General features: G+C 52.7%; 1 protein-coding gene across 1 annotated transcript in view; it reads right to left on the bottom strand.

Moving 5' to 3' along the window:
- COL27A1 (collagen type XXVII alpha 1 chain) overlaps positions 1-17,563 on the bottom strand; it is a gene marked incomplete at its 5' end in the record, with an annotated part of 150,356 nt that overhangs the window by 54,519 nt on the left and 78,274 nt on the right. Inside the window, 7 exons of the mRNA XM_032239900.1 lie at positions 4,505-4,558; positions 4,795-4,848; positions 6,758-6,811; positions 11,482-11,526; positions 14,513-14,566; positions 15,777-15,821; positions 17,476-17,529. Coding sequence (XP_032095791.1) covers positions 4,505-4,558; positions 4,795-4,848; positions 6,758-6,811; positions 11,482-11,526; positions 14,513-14,566; positions 15,777-15,821; positions 17,476-17,529 — 360 coding nt within the window. The remainder of the gene's footprint in view (positions 1-4,504; positions 4,559-4,794; positions 4,849-6,757; positions 6,812-11,481; positions 11,527-14,512; positions 14,567-15,776; positions 15,822-17,475; positions 17,530-17,563) is intronic.

Raw genomic sequence — 17,563 nt, 5'->3', positions numbered from 1 at the left:
GAGCAACATGGGGGGCCGGAAGTGTGGGGCGAAGCTTGGAAGCTTGAAGGCCTGCTACCCTCAGATGGGCATGTTCAGAAGCTGCCTGAGCCTGGCAGCCTCCACATGGGAGGAGAGGGCACCTGGCTCATTGGGGAAGGCAGCTGGCAAGCCACATTTCCTGGGAATTGGGGAGAAGGCTCCCTACGTGACGTTTCCTTCTCTTTTTCCTCAAAATCAGCAAGGAGAAGATACGATGCCATGCATTCATTCATTCATTCATTCTTCATTGAGATAGGATCTGGTTCTGTGGCCCAGGCGGGAGTGCAGAGCCTTGAGTTCTGGGGCTCAAGCGATCCCCTGCCTCAGCCTTGCTACGTAGTTAGTATCGCTGGCATGCACCATTATGCCCAACAAATTTTCTTATTTTTGTGGAGACAAGGTCTCACTATATTGCCCAGGCTGATCTCAAACTCCTAGGCTCAAGTGATCCTCCTGCCTCAGCTTCCCAAAGTGCTGGGATTACAGGTGTGAGCCACTGCATCCAGCCTACAATGACAAGGACGAAAAAAGGTCTCCTCAAATCCTCGTCTCTTTTTTTCTTCCCCATCAGAAAGGAGAATCTGGTGACCCAAGTTCTGTCCCTTGCCTCCGTCTTGACACCCAATAATTTCCTGAATATTTTCCCCCAGGGAAGAAGGGGAGGAAGAACCTAGAACACAGGCCTGGGGTGGGCTTGGGAGGCAGAGGGAGCAGAGTGGGAGAGGATCGAGAAGGAGAGAAGGACGGGGGAGGCCCGGGCAGAGAAGGGGGTGGGGTGGCATGAGAGGGGAGCAAGGCCCGGCCCCAGGCAGATGCCCAGCCATCTCGGTTTCAATGAACAGACGACAAGAGGAGCAAGAGAGGCAGGGCCAGAGGGTGAGGAACCAGGGCCCGTTTAGTTCCTGAATCCTCAGCACCTGGCCTGGCACCGATGCATGACAGGCACTGAGGAATCTTTTGAATGGACAAGGAGCACACGAACTGAAGAGGGCGAGGGTGGGAAGGGAGGAAACGCAGGAGAAGATGGGAAGCAGGCCACCCCTCTGCCCTGTCTCCCCCACCTCCACCCGGATTCCAGACCCCGCTTGATAGACCTCAAACAGCAACTTCCTCCACCGGCCAGCCAAGACCCTCTGCCAGCTGCAGGAGCCTCCCAGCTTCTTGCAGCGATTCTCGGGCTGGGTGTGCTCCTTTTGCAAGGCAGAGCCAGCCTTGTTCCTCCTCTGAATACCAGGGAGAGGCCCAGCCCCATTTGGGGCCTCAGAATGAACTCTTGACATTCCCATTTCCCTCTCCCATGGCTTTGAGGGGTGTGAACCCTGCAGCTATCACCCAGCAGACCCTCTGACAGCTGCTGCGGAGGGTGGATGTGAGGGGCTGGGCCCCAGGCTGACCCTTCGTCAGCAGAGCAGGCAGGGTGTGGACCAGGGCTTGGCCCCATAAAAGGCAGATCTGACTCCCGGATGGTGGAGAACACAAAGACTGGGTGAGAATGGGCCATTTTATAGAGTGATCTCAGAGCTCAGAAGGCATGCAATGCTCCGCTGGGAAGTTTCCGGAGCCAAGTCTTTACATCAAGGCATAGCGTGCTCCGAAGAGCAGGCTGTAGCACTGGAGAACCCGGGCTCGAGTGCCAGCTGTGCCGCTTACTAATTGTGCCATCTTAGGCAAGTTACTTCGACTCATTGGGCCTCAGTTTTGTCATCTATACAATGGGGATAGAAAAGTCTTACCTCCTAGAGTTTCTAGAAGATGAAGTGACAAAGTCCTCAGGAAAAGGTAGCTACCTGCCTGCTCTTACAAGGCAGGAGGCGGTGAGAACTGAATGCTAGACCCAACTCTGTCTACTGGGTGACCCTGGGCAGGTCCCAGAGCCTCACCCCACCCCCCAATAATGGGGATGATAATCTTGACGGGTCTCAATGTGCTATAGGACAATATGGAGGTGAAAGTGATTGATAAAGTGGGAAAATGCCAATCAGGTGTGAACAACATCACCAGAAACGTCACTTTTCATGGTAGCTGTCTTTCTAATAATTGTGGCAATTATTAATTATAATCTCTAACAAATAGTTATTACCATTCATGAAGCGCATAGTTCTGCAGGAGGGTTGCAAAGCACTCCTTCAATGCACAGTGCCATCCCTCACGACGATCTCACACTGAGGGTGGCATCATGCTGACTTACAGATGGGGAAACTGAGGCTCAGGGAGACTATGAATGTTGCCAACAATCCTGCAGCTGGCAAGCTGGGAAGTTGGAATTTCACCCCCATATATCTGGTTCTGAAGGTGCTTTTCTGGGCCTCTGTGCTATCCAGCTTCCCCAGTGTCACTGGGAGCAGCTGTCTGGCTATAAGAAACCCCAAGAGATCCCAGGGACCAGCCCCATATCACAGCAGGGGCCACGGTATCCCACTCTCCCCGCGTTCCTGAAGCCCACCTTGGACTGGGCTCCCAGCCCTGAGCCCTGGTCTTGGCTGAAGCGAGTGCCCTTCCCCAGTTTCCATCCTCCATCAGCAGAAACTGAGGGACCTGAGGAAGCTCTACCTGCTCCAAGTGAGAGCAGTGCCCCACCCCCTACACATCACCTTGAGGAGAGAAGGGGCTCCCGAACTTGAGTGCTCCTGGCTGTACCCTCCCCCAGCTCTCCCAGCCTCTCCCACCACTCTCTGCCTTGGGAGCCTCAGGAATATGCCTGCTTCCTCCGTCATCATGAGAAACCCAGGCCTCTGAGGACCTTCAGCCCGGTTTGTCCAGCATTTCCCATCTTCGTGCCTGCTTCTTCCATAGCAGACATCACTTACTGGGTTCTATGTACCCACTCCCCACACCAGGCTACCCGTTCCAAAGGAAGGGCCCATTTTCTGCCTTTCTTGCTGCCATATCCCCAGCTCCTGGGACTGCCGAAACCCCATCTCTACTAAAACCACAAAAATTAGCTGGTTGTGGTGGAACACGCCTGTGATCCCAGCTACAGGAGAATCTCTCGAACCCGGGAGGTAGAGGTTGCAGTGAGCTGAGATGGGCCCCTCCCCGCAGCTCCTGAAACCACCCAGGCATTTATCACTCAGACATTACAGAGTGAATCAGTGAATGGACAGAAGCGATAATGCTGCTGGTAACCAAGATGCGCCCAAGGAACAAACACCACTCAGCAATGAGCGTCGGCCCACACTGTCATCCAACCACACGGTGACACTGTCATGACCATGAACAAACACCACGTTGCATGAGCATCGGGGCCCATGCTGCCATCCAACCACACGGTCACACTGTCACGACCATGAACAAACACCACCCAGCAATGAGTGTCGGCCCACACTGTCATCCAACCACACGGTGACACTGTCACGACCATGAACAAACACCACGCTGCATGAGCATCGGGGCCCACACTGTCATTCAACCACACAGTCACACTGTCACGACCATGAACAAACACCACGCTGCATAAGCATCGGGGCCCATGCTGCCATCTAACCACATGGTCACACTGTCACGACCATGAACAAACACCACGCTGCATGAGCATCAGGGCCCATGCTGCCATCCAACCACACGGTCACACTGTCACGACCATGAACAAACACCACACTGCATGAGCATCGGGGCCCAAGCTGCCATCTAACCACGCGGTCACACTGTCATGACCATGATTATTTTGTTGTTTTTCAAATGAGCAAAATTCAGGCTCAGAGAAGTTACATGATCTGCCCCAGGAATACAGAGACTGTGTATCTGGGATTCTACCCAGGTCTGTCTGATTCTGAGGCTGGCACTCCTAACCCTTATTCTTTTTCTCTCTTCTTTTCTCTCTCCTTCCTTCCTTCCTTCCTTCCTTCCTTCCTTCCTTCCTTCCTTCCTTCGTTCCTTCCTTCCTTCCTTCCTTTCTTCCCTCCCTCCCTCCTTCTTTCTTTTTTCTTTCTTTTTTCTCTTTCTTCCTTTCTTTCACTCTTTCTTTTCTTTCTTTCTCCCTGCTCCCTTCCTTCCCGTTTCTTCTTTCTTTTTCTCTCTCTTTCTCCCCCCTCCCTCCCTTCCTTCCCTTTTCTTCTTTCTCTCTCCTTCTCTCTTTCTTTCTTTCCTTCTTTCTTTCCTTTCTCTCTTTCCCTTTCTTGCTTTCTTTCCTTCTTTCTCTTTTTTTTTTGAGACAGGGTCTATCTCTGTGACCCAGGCTGGAGTGCAGTGGCATGATCTCAGCTCACTGCAACCTCTGCCTCCTGGGTTCAAGTGATTCTCGTGCCTCAGCCTACTGAGTAGCTGGGATTATGAGTGTGCCACCATGCTCAGCTAATTTTTGTATTTTTAGTAGAAATGAGGTTTCGCCACGTTGGTCAGGCTGGTCTTGAACTCCTGTCCCCAAGTGATCTGCCCACCTTGGCTTCCCAAAGTGCTGAGATTACAGGTGTGAGCCACCACACCTGGCCGCCTAACCCTTATCTGACAGTGGTTTGAGCTTAGGGAACACGAGAGCGTTGGTTACCTGGGGTCCAGGCTCTCCAGGGGTCCCCATACCACCTGGCATTCCAGGATGACCCTGCCGAGAGAGAAGACAAAGGAGGAATCAGCTGCAGAAGGTGCCCCTTCCTCCTTCAGTCCCGCCTCGGTCTGCTCAGTCCCAAAGCAAAGCCAAGAAGACGGCAGCTAGGCCCCGCGGACAAAGAGGAAGCCAATCATTCTGAATGTCTGGGGTGTGCAGTTCATGGAGGAGAGCAGAGCTGTCACTCAAGGCTGCAACAGGAGGGGGCAAGAGGATGCAGACTTACTCCTTACCATCGACCCCTTGGGTCCAGGTGCGCCTGGGGGTCCCATCATGCCACGATCACCCTGTGATGGAGACAGCAATGCAGGCAGGTCACGGCTATGGCTGTGGGGTGGCTCTGTGGGAGGCAGGTGCAGAGGGCCATCCAAAAGCTCAAAGAGAAGCAGGGGTTCTCTCAAGGCCTCTAGAGGGTCATGGCCACATCACCCAGGCAGGTACCTAGGATTTTACTCAGAGGAAGCCAAGACCTCTGGCAAGCCCCGGAAGGCCTCAGCATCCTCTGCAGCGGGCCATACAGTGAATTTCCCTCCAAGGATGGTCCTGATTAAGGAAGCGCTAATTACATTGTCCCCTTTGATCCTGGCCCACATCATGTGGTCCTTATTAGGCCTGGCATCTAGGATTGCTGAGGTGGAAACAGCAAGAGAAGGCATTTCTTTCATTCTCTTTACCCCCTGTCCAAACCTAGATGAGATGCTAGAGAATCAGAGACATAACTCATTCCCTCTCAACTGACAGACTGGGCAGAGCTGGCAGTGTAGCAGATGCTCTAGCCAGAAGGTAGGTGCTCTGGGTTTGAATCTTGGCTCTGTTTTTGTGAGACCCTGTTTCTTATATCCAACCAGCCAGCAAATATTTATTGAGCACCTACTATGTGCCCAACACTATCTGCGTGCCAGACTCTGAATATACAATGGTGAGTAGACCTGCTCCCATGAAGCAAAGCACTCAGAGGGTTGTAGGAGACATAGGGCAGTGAGGGTGGGGACCATGGTGTAAGGTGTTATCATTGGGGGACTTGACCCACTTGGGCTCAGGGCTGGTCAGGGAAAGCTTCCCTCAGGAAGTCTCTGTTGGCCCAGAAGCTGAAGGATAATTAAGAGTATCTGGACAAAATGGGCGGGGGCAGATGGGAATGGGAAGAGTGGATTTGGCCAAGGGAAGGGCATGGGCAATGGTCTGTAGGTGAGGAGGGACAGGGGTCACTGAGCAACAGCAGGACGCCAGAGTTGGCTTTGATGTTGCGCTGTCATGATGTAAGATGCTACCATGGGAAGAAACAGGGTGAAGGGTACTACTTTTTGCAACTTCTTGTGAGTCTGCCATTATTTCAAAATAAAAAGTGAAATGTACAATTTCAAGATAAAAAGTTGAATTTCAAAGGAGGAGGGAGTAGAGAGGGAGGAGGAGGAGGAGGAGGAGGAAGACAGAGGCCCAAGGGTCTGGGCCACATAGAGTGATAGAGTGACACACAAGAGGAGCCTGGAGAGTTAGGTGGGGCCAGGCTTGGGGGATCCTTCCTCCCTCTGGACCTCAGTTCTTCCATCTATTCAATGGGAATAACATTGGTTCTCCCAGAAGGCCTGCTCTGGCGACTGGATAAACCCACATAAAGGAAGGCAAGTACCTCCAAGGCTCTTGCTGGGAGCTGGGAGCCAATAAGAGGCAGAGCCAGTAAGAGCCAATAAGAGTCTCTTAGTGAGCCAAGTGTAACTAACCTTTGGCAGTGAACCTGGTTCAAATCTCAGCACTGCCACTTACTATCTCGGTGACCTTGAGTAAGTCATCTCTCCTATTTGAGCCTCTGTTATCTCATCTAAAACAGAGGCTTAGTGAGGCAAGCTAAGGACATGCTCATGCTTCCTCTTTGTAAAGATGAATCTTTCCCTCCTTGCTCTTGCCCACACCTGGGCAGCACCAGTGGGCAGCCATGAGGAGCCCAGATCACATGCATCTGCTGATTGTCACATAGAAGTCTAACTGTGCTTGAGGCTGATGACAGGAGGGCAGGGACGGACCTCCAAGGAATGCCAGGAAAAGAAGCAATGGCTCTTGGCAAGCTCAGAATGCCAGGTCAGAAGAGAGGGTAGGGGAGGGTAGTCTGCAATCCCCAGGTCGAAGGGCCTCTTCTCCTTTTAAACATTTCAAAATGCAAGCTCTAATTGTGGATCTTTTCCCCTCAACACCACTTACCTTTTCTCCCACAATTCCCGGCTCCCCGACCAGACCAATGAATCCCATGAGTCCCTATGAGACACATTCACGAAAGCAAGAGAAACGATGTGAGATGTGAATCGGGGGACCTGGCCTGCATGCTCCTTCCCCTCCCCTGAAGCTCATCTCCCAGGTGTCTCCTGCCCCTGCCTGGTCATCTGGCCGTGGCCACGTGGGGCTGTGCCTGGGAGCGCGCTGCCTCTCTCTGGGCACCATCCTGACTTCCCTCACTCCACCAGATGGTTCTGATTTTGAAGCCAAGCAGCGGGGCCACTGCCAATATCCCTGGGAGCGCCACACATTCTTCCCGCGCCAAAAGTAGGCTGGGAGGCTGCCACATTTGGAGAGCTGGGGCGGGGGGTGGCCCTTAAGCCGTACTGGGAAGAGGCCATCTGTCCCCATCTTTTGGGGGCTCTGGGGCTATTTCAAAGAGTGAAACAAACCCGCTGGCTGGGAGAGAAATACCGTAACAGCCTCCGCCAAGAGACCTGACTGGCATCGGGGAGGTGGAGCCCTTCTGACTGTCTTCTGAAAGGCCTAGGCCCTTGCCTTTTTCTGAAAGGGTGAACAACCAGACACACACGTGCGACTCCTGCTGCTCTGCTGAACTCTGCTGGGTGACAACTTGCCTGTGGGTTCCACGGGGTTCTTCTAGGTGGCCCCAGCCCTTGCTGTCTCCCTGAGCAGGCAAACACGCACACGCGCAGTGAGGGTGGACAGCCTAGAGGGGTCACCTGGGAAGGCCAATCAATTTCTTGTTCAGGCCCCACCCTCTTTTCTGCTAAGGAAAATGCAAACTGAGCGGGGAGGGCCTTGTGTGTTTCAGGAGTGCAGAAGTGGCTTTGGAAGAACTCAGATTGGCAGCTAAGAGGTTCTGAGTGAATTAGGAAAGGTAAAGGGATGAGTGGATTTGTTCCATAAAATCCGCTCACTGTCCCCCAGACTGTCCCCCAAACCCTGGCCAGGGTAAAATGAGACCATGGGCCAGGAATTGGCCAGAGGTTATGTGCTCAGGCAATAAACCCAGCCTAGCTGTCCGTCAGCTGTAGTGAGAGGGTTACCTCTGTGATCCACACTTTCTTATCTAAAGACAGTTTTAAAGTGGTCACTTCAGCGAGGGCCACACGTGTCTCACTGCTGCAGCCCGCGATGTCTGCTCTGGTTTGTGTGGCTCCAAAGACCATGGCACCTTCCCCTCCAGCCCAAGGCCCCCAAAGCATGTGGCTGTGAACAGGGCCAGGCATGGCACCACCCTGGCACTACACATGGTGGGTCCTGGGCCTGCCACTGAGTCCCTGGGCTCGGAGACTTTTCTCAAGTATAAGGTAGGAGGGAGGAGGTACCAGGTATGAGGTCACAGCTAACAGGTCACAGAAAATAATTAAGTATTTGATTTTTGCAACAACTTAATTTTTGAAAATTAATTAGAGCATTTTCCAAGTGATAACAATATTACAGCAACAGCTTCGAGGTATTGAGTACTTCCTGTGTGCCAAGCCCTGTACTTGATGTCACTGTCATTCAGTCTTCAGGTGTGTGGGTTCTGGGCAAATCAGTCTCCCAGAGCCTCATCTGCAGAATGGGAGACAATCAAAGTACCCGCCTCGCTCCTGGCGTTGTTCTGAATACGGGCGCTAACATGCAATGCGTATTGGCGCTCCATACATTTTTGCTCTGTCCCATCCCCTCTTAATTTATTTTACAAGGGCACAGGGGTAAGACAGAGGCCTGAGCTTCCCACAAGGGAGCAGTCAGACATTTAGAGGATACCGAATGAAGGGAATAAAAACTGCTCTGTTAAAAGGCCCCTGCCTGACTGGCCCAGGGAAACAGAAATTTCATAGCTACTTTAAATTTATGAGATGCTCAGTCTGGGAACGCAAGCGGGTCATAAACCTCAAACAAGAAGCCAAACAGGATCCTAATGAATAAGAGCCACACAGCAAGTGCCCCATCCTGACCCCCACCCCTGGGATTCCCCCTGGGGTACAGTCCCCAGAACATCCTGGAAGTCCTGTTCTTGAGGCTGATCTGGGGAAGCCAGCCCCAGAAATCCAGGCAAGTTGATGGAGAAGCAGATCTGAAACCTGCGGGCACAGCTGGCTCCTCTCAGGCGGGCAAGGCGGGCACAGGAGGAGGCAGCATTGTTACTCACAGTGGGCGCCACACGGGCAGGACCAAGTCCCCAGTTTTGGGGAGGAGGCTGGCCTGGTCCTCACATGGCCTCCAGAAGAAGGGCCATTGTCTGCTATGGGAGCTCTTCTGCCTCCTCTCCTACACTAGGCATTGGGGATGCAGCTGAGAAGGGAAAGGCTATGGACCCCAAGCTGGACTAGACAGCTGAGCGTGGCGTGTTTACATGCATGGCTGCCCCTGGACAGCGCGTCTTGAAGGCAAGACCCATGCCCTATCCCAGCACTTGGGCCAGGGCCTAGCAAGCAGCCTGTGATCTGTTAGATACATGCCAGGGCTCAGGAGATCAGAGAGATTTTCAGCCCCTTGAGGCAGGCGTTGGGAACTCAGCAGACCTCAGTGTCAATCTTGTCTCTCACAGTCACGCCTGTGAGATCTTGGATAAGTTAACTTCCCAGAGCCTCAGTTTCTCTTTTGCAAAATGAGGATAATAATACCTACTGCCAGAGACGATTGTGTAGACAGTAGTTGGCACAGAGTCTGGTTCCTAACGGGTGACTAATAAATGTAGCTGCTATTGGGTTGTTGCAAAAGTAATTGCAGTTTTTGCCATTATAATGGCACCGACCCAACACTGTGATTACAAGGAGATCCTGTGGTGTGAGCTTCAGAACTTTCCCAGGGATCCTCCACTTCTGCAGGGAATGCCCGCACTTTCACTGTGACCATACGGGGTGGGGGCCAAGGGAACGGCTGGCATGGTACCTCCAGGTGCCTTATAGCAGCCACAGGGGCCCAGCTCGGCCTCCTTCCGGTTACTGTCCAAGCTGCTGGGCAGCAAGCCGGTGCTCTGCTCACCAAATGAGCCTGGGCTGCTCCCGGCAAGGCTCCCACCCCTCCTGGCTCTGCCACCATCCCGCTTGGTGGTGATCTTGGTCAAACCCGCTTCTCCTCCATAAATCCCAGATTGCCAACATGGACTAGAATCGGGGGGTTCTAAATCTGGGGTCTCTGTCAGGCTGTATGAATGGAATTCAGAGGGTCCATCAACTTGAATGGAAAAAAATTCTAACTCTAATTTTCATGAACCTCGAATTGAAATTTAGCATTTGCCTCAAATAATGAGTGTAGGCAACAAAGCACAGTAGGATTACCAGGACCTGGGACTGTCCCAGAAAGTGACATGTCACATTACAATCATTGCTGCAGAGATCTCAAAATACATCACTAAGGCTTGGTGTTAACTTCAAAATTGAGGCCGCTGTTATATCTGCTGCTCGGCCTCATCATCTAATGCTTTGCTAAAGAAGCATGTACAGGAATATATTACATTTTAACATATGTTCATAATTGCATTTCCATATAATCAGTTTCCTTTGTTTTTAATTTGATGCATTTACAAACTCTACTCTGAGAAGGGGATCCTTGGGCTTTTCCAATCTGGCGAAGAAATCCAAGGCACAAAAAACAGTGAGGGCTCTTAGATTTCCAAGGATGTTTTGTGTTCTGAATTTCAAGACCCTGTATATCTATTTCCCGAGGGCCCTACCATTAGCATAACTATGAAATTGAATTTGCTGATCACATTGGCTTTTTTTTTTTTTTTTTCCAATGGGGAAATAGATCCAGGCCGCAGCAGCCTTTCCAAACTCCCGGGCTTCCCACAGAATGCGCTCGAATGACACTGGAAAGATTTCAAAAATCCAGGCCTCCCCTCCTTTAATTCCTTTCTTCCCCAACAGATGTTGCAGCCTAGTGAGGACGCCCATCGTGTGTGAGTCTCATGCCACTGACGGGGCTTCGTGGTGCAGCCAGATTCCTCTACGGCCATCCGTGCAGCACCAGTCCTTCCGGCTCAAGGAAGCCCCGTCCAGGAATGAGCTCCATACTTGAAGGAGTGGAGGAGGGCCACACCTCTCCCTCTCAGAGCCCAGAGGTTAAGCTTTCAGGAGGCCCCAGGGCTGGGCAGGAAGGACTGAAGCTGTCCGTCCGCCCACCACTCAGAGCTGTTTCTCTGGACTTTAATTGAAGGTAGTGATCCTCAAACCTCTATTTTAATGACTAGTTGCAATCTCTTCTCTTCTTCAGACCTTGACCCAGCTTCTCAACCAGCCAGAGCCACTGGTTTGAATTTCATTTTCTATGTAATTTGGGGATGCCTAGACCAAGGGCCCTTGGCATAACCCTTCAGTGGCCTTCGGCTTCCTGATCTATAAGCTGAGGGGAACACAAGCACATATTGCCAAGGGCTCTCGCAGTTTTAATGTCCTGGGACAGCAGGCACGTAACCTCTTTGGGCAAATGCACCAAAAACCTGCGTGTAGAATCAGGCTGTGGGGAGAAGCTGTTCTCTCTACAATCCACGTGGCTTTCTCATTCAGACACTGCCTCGCATGGATGTGAGGGTCACCGTCCACATCCATGAAAAGGGTAGAGGACTGAACCTGCCTCTGGAATTGTTCTGAGAATTACGCGAGGTGGTGTATGTAGGGTGCTTGGCAAAGGGCTTGGCAGAGTAAGGGCCCAATAAATGGAGCCATTCATTCAAACAGAGACTGTGGCTAACTAACCTGCTCTCCCACAGGCCCCGGCCGGCCAGGATCCCCTGGTTCCCCCTGCGAAGAGACAAAGAAGAGGATGGATCAGGATGGGAGACGGACGTCTAGACCTCCTGGGATTTCCCCAGGCCTGCTGGCCTTCATTGCCATTGGTGGGGATGATCCAGGGATCTTATTTCCAGTGTGTGGCCTTGGAGACCACCCCAACAAATGGCAGAGACAAAGGGGTACTTGGACAGAACCGCGGGCAGACATGACTGTAGTCACCCATTCCCTCTGAGGGGGCCTTGGCTTACTCAGCACCCAGATGTGTATGTCTCATCTAGGTCCTTCAGAAGTCCACTGCGTTTTGTGGAGGTGGAAAATGAGGCTCAGGGAGGTGAAGCGACCTGCCTGAGGTCACACAGTCAGCCAGAGGCAGGGCTACAACTGAAACCTTGATCTGCCTGGTTGAAATCCATATTCCTGGCCAGGTGAAGTGGCTCATGCCTGTAATCCCAGCACTTTGGGAAGCTGAGGCAGGTGGATCACCTGAGGTCAAGAGTTCAAGATCAGCCTGGCCAACATGGAGAAACCCCGTCTCGACTAAAAATACAAAAATTAGCCGGGTATGGTGCTACATGCCTGTAATCACAGCTACTTGGGAGGCTGAGGTAGCAGAATTGCTTGAACCCCAGAGATGGAGGTTGCAGTGAGCTGAGATGGTGCCACTGTACTCCAGCCTGGGTGACAAGAGTAAGACTCTGTCTCAAAAACACACACACACACACACATACACACACACACACATTCCCACTGCAACAGGCTGCCCTATCACAGAAAGGTCAGGGAAATGGGGCATCAGGGTACCACGGTCATAGACCTCAACCCACCAGAGCTCTGCCACCAGCTCACGGGTGGCTGGGGTGAGTATCCCTGCTCTGGGCTCAGCCTCCCCAGCTATAAAGAAGGGAAATCAGATGCATTTGTCTTCAAGGCTCCGTCCCACTTTCACATTGGGTGGCCTCTCTCGGCCTTGCCTGCCTGTTTTATCCCATGCTGAGGTGGCTTCTGCTCCTCAGGCGGCCACAGCTGCCCGGGCCTCCCCATAGCAGACCCATGGGATAAATCCACATAGACAATGTCACCGCTCCCACCACAGAAACCCAATTGGTATCTGAGGGAGAGAGGCCGAAACCTCAGACAGCAGGACGTGGGCTCGGGCTAGCCAGAGCTTGGCACATACATGGATGTGGCTTACTGCAAGTCCGGGTGGAGACTTCTCCTCCTTCAGCTCCTTCCTGGACCTCGTGAAAACCAGGATAGATAAGCGGGCCATTTCCCCAGAAGGGAGGGAGATATGGATGACCTGGGCTCCCCCTGGCTCGGCCCTAATTTCCTATGGGTTTGCCCATCTGTAAACTTGCCCAGACGATCTTCTGCTCAGAATAGCTGGGAAACTCCAACTCAAGCGGAGTCCTTGGAAAACCATGAAGTGAGGCTGCCCATGGGGTGAGGGTCATTTCTCTCCTACCTCGGGCCAGGTCTTTCTTGATAACATTTTTTAAAAACCCTATTAATATATGTACTGCCTATTTATTTGTGCATAATAGGGAAAATATAGAGGCCCACAGAAGAAAATGAAAATCTCCTATTATCCCCCCACCCAGAGATAACCCCTGTCCACTTTCTAGCCTCTGCTCTGTGCATAAAGAAACAGGGTGCGGCCAGGCGTGGTGGTACACACCTGTAATCCCAGCACTTCAGGAGGCCAAGACGAGGGATCACCTGAGGTCGAGAGTTCAAGGCCAGCCTGATCAACATGGAGAAACCCCATCTCTACTAAATATTCAAAATTAGCTGGGCATGGGGGTGCAGCATGCCTGTAATCCCAGCTACTCAGGTGGCTGAGGCAGGAGAATCATTTGAACCTGGGAGGCAGAGGTTGCAGTGAGCCAAGTTCGTGTCGTTGCACTCCAGCCTGGGCAACAAGAGTGAAACTCCATCTTGAAAGAAAGAAAGAGAGGAAGAAAGGAAGGAGGGAAGGAAGGAGGGAAGGAAGGAAGGAAGGAAGGAAGGAAGGAAGGAGGGAGGGAGGGAGGAGGGAAGGAAGGAAGGAGGGAGGGAGGGAGGAAGGAAGGAGGGAAGGAGGGAGGGAGGGAGGAAGGAAGGAAGGAAGGAAGGAGGGAGGGAGGGAGGGAGGAAGGAAGGAGGGAGGGAAGAAGGAAGAAAGAAAGGAAGGAGGGAAGGAGGGAGGAAGGAAGGAGGGAGGGAGGAAGGGAGGGAGGAAGGAAGGAGGGAAGGAGGGAGGGAAGAAGGAAGAAAGAAAGGAAGGAAGAAGGGAGGGAGGATGGGAGGAAGGAAGGAAAGAGGGAGGGAGGGAGGGAGGAAGGAAGGAAGGAAGAAGGGAGGGAGGAAGGGAGGAAGGAAGGAGGGAGGGAGGGAGGAAGGAAGGAAGGAAGGAAGGAGGGAAGGAGGGAGGGAGGAAGGAAGAAAGAAAGGAAGGAAGAAGGGAGGGAGGATGGGAGGAAGGAAGGAAAGAGGGAGGGAGGGAGGAAGGGAGGAAGGAAGAAGGGAGGGAGGAAGGGAGGAAGAAAGGAAGGAGGGAGGGAGGAAGGAAGGAAGGAGGGAAGGAGGGAGGGAGGAAGGAAGGAAGGAGGGAAGGAGGGAGGGAAGGAGGGAGGGAGGAAGGAAGGAAGGAAGGAGGGAGGGAGGAAGGTACAACCTAGCCCCTGCCACTGGCTCACACTTGAGCATCTCCTTTTGTAACCTGTTTCCTCCACCACCACTACCCCATACACAGGCATCTTCCCGTCCTGTAAAATAGCCTGACTTACTGTCTAGGGTGGCTGTGCTATACCCTACTACTTGAATGATCCTCCCCAGTTGGACGCTTAGGTTATATCCATTTTTTGTTTCTCTTTTTCCAATACTTTATGCCAAATGGGGACCAATTTTTTCTCCCTTTTCACAACTGGCCATGGGATTTGGGGCTTGACTTGGGGCCCTCATATGTAGGACCCCCTCTTTCATCTTGTCCCCAGGCATCTCCAGGTCCCCTCACCTTCACGCCATCCAGGCCGGGCCTCCCAGGAAACCCCTTCCTGCCAGGCTGACCCTGCAACAGAGAGAGAGGTAAGTTGGGCGGGGGCAACATTGCTGGGGTCCAGGAGCTCCAAGGACCTGGCACAGGGTACCCATGGCTGTAGAGGGCCAATGCCCTGGGAAGACAGGAACACAGAACCCTGAGTCACCAGGTGGCCAGCTGTCCTAAAATACACGCAGGGTCTCCAGCTGTGTGAACACAGGGTTGGTCTTCTTGTTGCAAATGAGGATGACACCTGCCTTCAGGGAGCGAGCGAAATGAAGGGTCTTTGCCGATGATCAGGGGCACTGGGAAGGGGAAAGTTTATGCCAGTGGTCCCCGAAGTATGGGCTGAGTTCTCCAGGGGTCCCTAAGATCCTTTCAGAAGGTTCACAAGGTTGAAATGATTTTCATAATCACACGAAGATATCATTTGCCTTTGTGACTCTCACTCCTGTGGGGCTGCATGAACTGCGATACTGTCCACGGATTGAAAGCAGAAGCAAAGCGGAGAAGCCCGCTGACTTCTATCAAGCTAGACATTAAAAAGACCTGCAAAAATAGTGACACGATGCCACTCTTTCCACTCAATTATTTTGCCATGGAAAATTGAGTGAATTCTCCTAAAACTATTATTTTCACTAACAGGAAATGAGTTTATGATTAATCTTCAATGAATGAATAAATAAATACATCTAAAGTCTCTTGGTTTTAATTACTAATATCAGTAGATGTAACCCACACAAACAAAGCTCTGGGTTCTCCATCATTTTTAAGAGCATAAGAGGTCCGGATACCACAAATTTCATGAACTGCTGGTTTCTGCAATGGCTGTGATGAAGAGGGGGTGTGGGACAAGGGACTTCGGGAAGGCAGCTTGCAACAGTGCAGAGGGCTTGGGCTGAGGTCCCAGGCAGGGCGTCCCCACTGCCTGGCTGTGAGATGTTGAGCTGAAGCCTTCACTCTCATTTGCCTCTTCTCTAATGAAACCAAGGAAAGCAGTCCTGTGACATGGGAGAACCCAGGAGGATACTGACACGAAGCACCCGGCATATAAGACGTGGGCAGTGATAGTTTCCTGGCTCTTGTCTTTCTCCTTTGGGGTCTGTCCTAGTCCTCTCTCTGGCTTGGTCCCAGGCCCTCACTGATGGCTTCTCTGGAGTACTGGCCAGATGTTGCCCTGCCGGTGCACAGCTGGCTTAGCGCCCATGAATCCCACCTCCCCCAGGCCAGTGATACTCACCTCCAAGCCAGGGGCCCCTGGTGGCCCCATGGGTCCCTCATCTCCCTAGAATTGGGAGACACGAGAGAGGAAAAAAGGAGAAAATTAATCCAGCAGGACTTGCAGAGATCTTATCCTGTATGGAGGGAAAGGGATGGACAGAGGAGAGGCCTCCTGGACAGAGAGCAATGGCACGGCTGGCCCAACTGCCTGGACCTCCCCCAGGGCAGAGGCTCCACTGGTCATGGCCTAGAGCCCAGGTTACACAGTGACTTCCAGTGAATGGAGACTCTGGGCTTCATGGTCCTGGGCATGAGAGTTAAACCCCATTGCGTGCTGTGAGGAACAGAGCCTCAAGCTGCAGCTCAAAGATGTAAGCTCTGAGTTCTGCTGTTTGCTCACTAGCAGATCTCAGCCTCGCTGTGCCTCAGTTTCCCAGAGTGGAGAAGATCATCCTCAAGTGTAATAACTGGTTTCACCGAGTTTCTGGAGGACAGCAAAGATGCCTTATTCATTCTTGCAGCCACCCCCAAATATCACTCAGGACGGTGCAGTGTCTAGTGGGTGTTTGGTGACTGAATAAATGAATGAATGAATGAAGCTGTGAACAAGTGGCAGACATATATAGGGTTTTTGAGTGGTAATGTGAGTGTAGACAGAAGCACGTAGCTGGTGCCATTCCCTCCTCTCCCTTTCTTTCCCATTTCTGGTCCATGAGACTCTCCATGTTCCCGCAACCCCCACAGGCTCAGGCAGCCTCTGAACAGGCTCCTTCTGGCATGCAAGGCCTGACCAAGGGGCTCCCTCCAGAGCCACCCCCCAGCTCCTTTCCCCCAGCTTCCAGGAAAGCAGCTCCACGTGGTGGCTCCCAGAGCCAGCGCTGGGACCCCGCCAGACCCAGAGCCAGCCTAAGAAGGGATCCATGTCAGCTGGATGCCCGCCTGCGTTGGTGGTGAATCTGGGCTTCCTGCACCCTCAACCCAGAGCTATGTGTCACGGGGGCCTGGCATCTGAGCTAAGGTAGGTGGGGCATGGGAAGGCTAAGCATGGCCTTGCGCACAGGGCAAAATCAGGGGCCTGCCCATCTAGTGCCCACCTGATGCTCCAACAGGCCCATAGAGACCCTTCCCCATCCACTTCACCAAGCACACATAAATAAGCAAATCGATGCTTTGCCACTATTTGTGCACGTCATTCTAATATTCTGGAGGTGCCCCCAGGCCACTCCCAGAAAGCCGAGTTGACAGCATAGGACGTATGTCATGAGCTTTGAGCTCAAGCAGACCTGGGTTCCCACTGTGGTGCCTGATAGCAACCATAAGACCCGACTCTCATTTCCTCTCTGGGCCTCAGTGGCCTCACCTATAAAATGGGGCTTATAATTCCCACTCCCCCATCAATGCCCTGATAAACTGCTACTATGAGCATGGCAGTGGCAGCAGTTCCGGGAAAGAAAAATTCAGGGTGATGAGGGTGCGGCGGAGGGAGGGTGAGGGAAAGCCACCCTGCCAGGTGATAGCAGGGCAGAGAAGGTTCCTGGAGGGAGCACGGGGCAGGGCTGTATAGGATGAGCTGGTGGGTGAGTCTGGGGCAGCCCTGGGTGGTGTCCTGGCTGAGGGGACTCCAGCCTCCAGCTAAGGCCTTCAGTACCCAGGACAGGGCAGGCTGGGGGCTGCAGTCAGGCCAGGATGGGCAGTGGAGCAGGGCCAGACAGTCTCACCTCGGGCCCCAGCTGCCCACGGGGTCCCGGCAGGCCTCGGGCTCCAGGCTTACCCTGGGGAGAAGGGAACAAAAAGGGAGTCTCAGAG

The sequence above is a fragment of the Sapajus apella genome, unplaced genomic scaffold, assembly GCF_009761245.1.
Source record: "Sapajus apella isolate SASKATOON/1434 unplaced genomic scaffold, GSC_monkey_1.0 scaffold46, whole genome shotgun sequence".
NCBI lineage: Eukaryota > Metazoa > Chordata > Mammalia > Primates > Cebidae > Sapajus > Sapajus apella.
This window is presented reverse-complemented; position numbering and strand designations above follow the sequence as displayed.